At 45.6% G+C, this 6,273-nt stretch overlaps 1 protein-coding gene across 1 annotated transcript; it reads left to right on the top strand.

The window, feature by feature from the left end:
• Positions 1 to 323: 323 nt before the first annotated feature.
• On the top strand, positions 324 to 3,730 carry fem1a (fem-1 homolog a). The gene has a single exon (XM_014033918.1). It carries the CDS (start codon positions 494 to 496, stop codon positions 2,345 to 2,347), a length of 1,854 nt encoding a protein of 617 aa, XP_013889372.1. The 5' UTR covers positions 324 to 493; the 3' UTR covers positions 2,348 to 3,730.
• Positions 3,731 to 6,273: the final 2,543 nt, after the last annotated feature.

Below are 6,273 nucleotides of genomic sequence, written 5' to 3'. Positions count from 1 at the left end.
ATATTATATTATATTATATTATATTATATTATATTATAGGCATTACTTCACCTAACTGTGGGATTGTTTGAGTTATTATTACTAAACGTGAATGTTAAATTTAGTCTGTCAGCTGACATTCCGTCAGTCTGAGCCAGCCTGCTGTTGGTCCAAACCATAACAAATAAACCCGTCAGCTGGTAGGCGATTTAATCCTCTTGCCTTCTGGGAAATGTAGTTTATTGTCAACAGAATCCTCCGCCTTTAGAAATTCAAGGATTTGCATTAAAACTACATTACCCACAATCCTTAGCGGCGCACGTAAACAGAAACCTGTCAAACAGCAGAAACGCCATCTTGACAGCACCCTCAAAATGGCAGAAAGCTGTGAGTCCGAAGCCGAGTCCGAYCTAAGGTTCTGTTCCTTGGCTTTTTAAAACCTGGTGAGCCCGTTCTTCCACGCGCGGAGTGGTTATGGGGTTGGTGTCCGGCGCCGCAGCACACAGCCTGTGAGATGGATATAAGCACGGCGGTTTTCAACGCGGCCAGAGACGGTAAGCTGAAACTTATCCAGAAGTTGCTGAGCAACAAAACTCCCGAGGAGCTGGAGGCTTTGGCGGAGGAGAAGACGCAGGGAAGCACCGCTCTGTTGATATCCTCTCGATACGGACATTTAGAGGTGGTGGACTACCTCGTGGAACACTGCAAAGCGAATGTTGAACTCGGGGGTTCGGTCAACTTCGACGGCGAAACTATCGAGGGGGCTCCGCCGCTGTGGGCGGCTTCGGCAGCGGGTCACCTCTCGGTGGTGAAGGCGCTGCTGAAGCACGGCGCCTCGGTCAACAACGCCACGCTGACCAACTCCACGCCGCTCCGAGCCGCCTGCTTCGACGGCCACCTGGAGATCGTGCGCTACCTGGTGGAGCACAGAGCTGACATGGAGGTCGCCAACCGCCACGGCCACACCTGCCTCATGATCTCCTGCTACAAAGGCCATAAGGAGATCGCCAAGTTCCTCCTGGACCGCGGCGCGGACGTGAACCGGAAAAGCGTGAAAGGAAACACGGCTCTGCACGACTGCGCCGAGTCGGGGAGCCTGGACATCATGAAGATGCTGCTGAAGTGCAACGCCCGCATGGAGAGGGATGGATATGGAATGACCCCCCTCCTCGCTGCGAGTGTTACGGGTCACACCAACATCGTGGAGTACCTCGCCCACCAGCCCCGCACCTCCAGGGAGGAGCGGATCGACGCGCTGGAACTACTGGGGGCCACTTTTGTGGACAAGAAGCGTGACCTGTTGGGAGCAATGAGGTACTGGAGAAGAGCCATGGAGCTGCGGCAGGCAGGTGACAAAGCTGGATCCCTGGCCAAGCCCCCACCTGGCCCCCCGATCCCTGCCTACAGCTGTGCACAGGAGGTGAACACGGCTGAGGAGCTTGAAGCCTTAATCACAGACCCTGARGAAATGAGGATGCAGGCCTTGTTGGTCCGGGAACGCATCCTCGGGCCATCCCACCCAGACACGTCTTACTACATCCGGTACCGGGGGGCCGTCTATGCCGACTCGGGCAATTTTGAACGCTGTATCAGTCTGTGGAAGTATGCATTAGAAATGCAGCAAAGCAACTTGGATCCTTTGAGTCCCATGACAGCTTCCAGTTTCCTGTCCTTTGCCGAGCTCTTCTCTTTCGTTCTTCAGGACCGGGCCAAAGGCACCCTGTCGACCCGCATCACCTTCCAGGATCTGATGGTCGTGCTGGGGAAGAGCGTGCGGGAGGTGGAGCGAGCCGTGGCGCAGCGGGACAACCCTCCGGAGGCCCCTCAGTTCACCAAGGCGCTCTCCATCATCCTCCACCTCGTCTTTCTCCTGGAGAAGCTGGAGTGCAGCCCCGAGCAGGAGCACCAGAAGAAGCACACGGTGTACCGCCTCCTCAAGCTCAACCCGCGAGGCCGGAGCGGCTTCACGCCCCTCCACATGGCCGTCGACAAGGAGACCACGTCCGTCGGCCGCTACCCCGTGGGCCGCTTCCCCTCCCGGGCGGTGGCGGCGCTGCTGCTGGAGTGCGGCGCCGACGTGGACTCCCGCGACTGCGAGAACAACACGCCGCTGCACGTCGCCGCGCACAACGGCTGCGCGGAGATCATGACTCTGCTGATCCAGGCGGGGGCTCACTTCGACGCGACCAACGCTCAGAGGAAAACGGCCCACGACTTGTACGACGAGCACAGCAGCGGGCACCCCACCCTTTACCCGCTGAACTACATCACCCTTCAGTGCCTGGCAGCCCGTGCGGTGGAGAAGCACAGACTGCCGTACAGGGGGCTGATCTCTGAGGAGATGGAGGCCTTTATCGAGCTCCACTGACTCCCGTGACGAGACGCCTGTTCTGTTCTTCCCTGTTCCTTCACAAACCTTTGTTTTTGTTTGTTTGTTTGTTTGTTTTGTTTTCATCTGCACCATTCTCCTTACCTCTCATCTCCCCTCCTGGCCGAATGTTGTCTCAGACCAAACCATAGCAATAATCCAACAGCCTCTGGGATTACAATCTGGTCACATATCACTTAATTCTAAATTGAAATCACACTGACTTTTAAAGTGATTAATTTTTTATTACTTTTTAATTACTGGGTGAAAAATCTACCAAACAATAATGACGATAATAATAAAAATACAGTATATCTGGACTTAGATGGATTTTCTGCTGGTGCTAGCATATTATGAGATGGGTTTTAGTGTTATTAATGAAGAAGCCTTTGATCAAAGTGTCCAGATGAAATGCATGAAAAAGAAGTGTGGTTGTGCTAGTTCAGTTATTGGTTTGCAAACTCCTTTAAAAACAAACTAAAGTGTTTTTTTCACCCCTTCTTGTTCACATCTGTTTGTTGTTGAGGAAATTGTTGCCAAGCCTCTTGAATACATAAAGTCAAAGGTTTAAGCATTAAATTGTCAGTACCGGAGGAGGAGTAACTTTTTTTTTCTTAATGTTTCAGACTGTGATTCTCTATGCCAGCCTGCAGAACACATACTTGAAAGACTTTGGAGAAGAGTGGTATAAATTGTGGACTGTTTCTAAAACAGGCTGCTATTGTTTTTATTAATTCTTCTGAATCCACACAAACTTTTCTTCTTCATATTATTATTATTCCAGTCAGGGCTAATTTGGTTTTTAAGCCAAAAAAGAAGAAGATAAAAATACAAAAATAGCAATGTTATCATGTTATTCAAAAGTTGCACATGCAGACTACAGACTTACAAACTGAAGTTGGTTTAATGATGAAATTTCTGTAATATGAGTTAACTCATACCTTCAGAGTTTTCTTCCTCTGTATAAACAAACCGTTTATACAGAGGGAAGTAGATATTTTTTTTAGGGTGGTCACATAAACAAAGATATTCAATTTCAAGTCAAAAGGGCAACAAAAAAATAATCTTAGGCCTTGTTTCCTACAAATAATTTGCTCGAGATCCAATAAATCATGCATTTTAATTGATTGGAACCAGTGAGTCTCCAGCCATCTTTTTTTTTCATTAGTCTTACGTTTGTTAGACCACGTTTTGTTTGTCTCGTGTTTTCCTGAATGTTTGACTGCTAAGCACGGCAGAGTTGAATGCAACACCGAAAGGCTTCTATAAATAACAGAACCCCTCATATTCAGGCTTTTTGGAACTGACGCTGCCTTTGTAACGCAACTGTTTTAATTTAACTGAGCAAGAGTTTGTTGAATAAAATTCAGCATCCCAACCGAAGCACGGCCTTTTCCTTGTCACTTTTCTGAATCGATTCGCACAAGTGGACATGAACTTTTATGGTTGCAGTCATGGGGACACGATCAACCCTCCAACCTGTCGTAAGACTTATCTACGTTAATTTGTTTTAAAGCGTTACATCAGAGTCAGCGTTACTAAACCGAAATCATTGACCTCTTCATCGCAGCTCTATATCAGGCTCTCATAAACCTGAGAACGTTGAAATAAAGCACAACGGACACTTGATCTTTCTCAGTTCTGAACGCTTAAAGTATAAATAGACTGCAATTAACGTCACTGCTGCCGGGCAGAGGTAGAGACAGGGCGCCCACCTAGCTAATTTTAGGGGTCTTTGGTCCGAGCTTCAGCTCTGGAAGTGGGAAGAGTGTAACGCAATACTGTCAGGGAGGTCACGAGACGAGAGGTGAACGCAGCACGCTGACAGCCCGGGCTATCATTTATTTTTACCAGGAAGTAAACTGATTTATGTGTATACTCCTCATATTTGAATGTAAATATTTATTATCTGCTCATATGCCATTAATGGGACAGGATTGGGGTAATGCAGACAGCTTGACCTCTGACCTCTCAGCAGAACCKAACAATGACCACTGGTGTGACGATGCACGATAATAAATCAAATTGAGCCACATTTGTTAATTTTGTATCAGTATGTTGTGTTTAAAGGGGATTACATTTTGATTAAATAACTTACTTCAGATAAGTTTCCTTTGCAACTATCAGGAAGAAAAATACTAAGTAATTCTAACTACCACTAGGTGTCAGTAGCAACAAAGAAAATCAACAAAACTGGAAGCCTTTGTCCTGTAAAAACCATGCGAAATGCTGAAAATAATGTGTTTTTTTAGTTCAGAAGGGTGATTTTTTTACTTCCATTTCACATGTCAACATAGAAAACGTGTTTTTTTAATGATGGCTAATAACAAGGGACTAACAGGAAAATGTGTTTGCAGTGTGTCCACATAAAGACAAATCTGGGCTGACTGACAAAAGTTGCTGGTTCAGAGAATATTTGCAGTGGTTTGCCCGGGGGGGTCTCAAAAGGAAGGGATAGAGCCTCCTCCTTAAAATCTTGTGTCAGAACCTCCAGCACCACACTCCCAACACCTCCCAATTCAGCCCTGATGCTGGCTAAATATGTCAAGCTGTGTGACCTAAATAAGACCGAATCTACAATAAATTCTGTCTGCTTGGCGGTGTTTAAGGTTTGCAAAATGTAGCTTTGTTTTCCTTTTTTTTTCACGTTATATTTCTAATCAAATGTTTAGGTTAAAGAGCTGCAGTCAATTGAAATAATTAAATAATTACATCATTTTATTCGTGAATTGTCCGCATGGTGATTTTTTTTTTTTGGTCAGGACAGTTGGTGTCATTTTTATTCCAAACTCCTTGCCAAAAATTGTCCAACAAATGTAGTTATGCTGGAGGTTTAGTTGGCAAATATTACTAGGAATGAAACCATATATACTGTATTTAGCCAGTTTTCTGCAAGCTAAAGACAATCCCCTTGAAATTTTATTTATTTTATTTATTTATTTATTTATTTGCCCAAATTATGGCTTTGGAAGCTTAACTGTGCCCTACGTGATAAAGAGGACAAAGGATGGTCTCCAAAATATAATTTCTTAATAACATTTTAAATAAAGCTGAACATAACGAGCCTTGTGGAGATTTAAGTCAGTGCAACTAAGAATTTTAGCTTGAACAAGTAGAGGACCCCAAAAATATTATTATTTGTGTTCTAGGCACCTTATTTTACTTATTTCTAATAAGTTGTAAGCAAGAAGTTAACATTTATTTGCGCTTGTTAACATCAACGTAATGTTTTTGACAGCTTTCTCCTTTCTGTTTAATTTGCTTCAGAAGTTGATTCAAGCTTCTTACAGGACAGACATTTTCATTATTTCAGTCGTTTTTTTCCCCAGTGTTGTCGACTTGAGTTATTACAGTAAAACGAAGTGCAGCTTTGTTTGGTGTAACTTGAAATCATAATAACTGAGAACATGATCAGCACTGTAAAATTGTACGTGTTAAGAAAATAATGTCAGTAGGCCCCCAAAATAAGTTTTGGCCCATGGGGCCCACAGCCTCCAGTTTCCTGCCCTGTTTACAGCTCAATAAATACCAGTTAATTTGACACCACGTGGTTTTTCCTCTGGTATTCTTATTATTTTCCCAGTCTGTTGTTATCCAGCACAGTCCCGCTCTGTGGGAGCTCCTACTGGACTCCTCTAATTAAACACTACATTATGGCGGCCTACAGGGGTTGCAAGGTGCTTATCTTCAGTTTAGCTACGAGTGGGGGGCATGGGGGGGTGGGGGGTGCGGTCACCAATAAGACCAAGCTGGCTCAGCAGCCCTGCACAAGTCAGCCATCCAAGAAGAGCTGGGGGTAGAGGGTGGGCTGCAGGGGGTGGATTAGAGCTCGTTATGGGGGTACAGGGGGTGATGGAGGGAGGAGAGGAGGAGAGGAAGGATACGGTTGCCATTGGAGATCTTGGCTGCATCACGTCATGTGAATT

The sequence above is a fragment of the Austrofundulus limnaeus genome, unplaced genomic scaffold (genome assembly GCF_001266775.1).
Source record: "Austrofundulus limnaeus strain Quisiro unplaced genomic scaffold, Austrofundulus_limnaeus-1.0 Scaffold1895, whole genome shotgun sequence".
NCBI classification, from domain to species: domain Eukaryota; kingdom Metazoa; phylum Chordata; class Actinopteri; order Cyprinodontiformes; family Rivulidae; genus Austrofundulus; species Austrofundulus limnaeus.
Note: the sequence above shows the minus strand (reverse complement) of the source record. Positions and strands in the feature narration are given on the sequence as shown.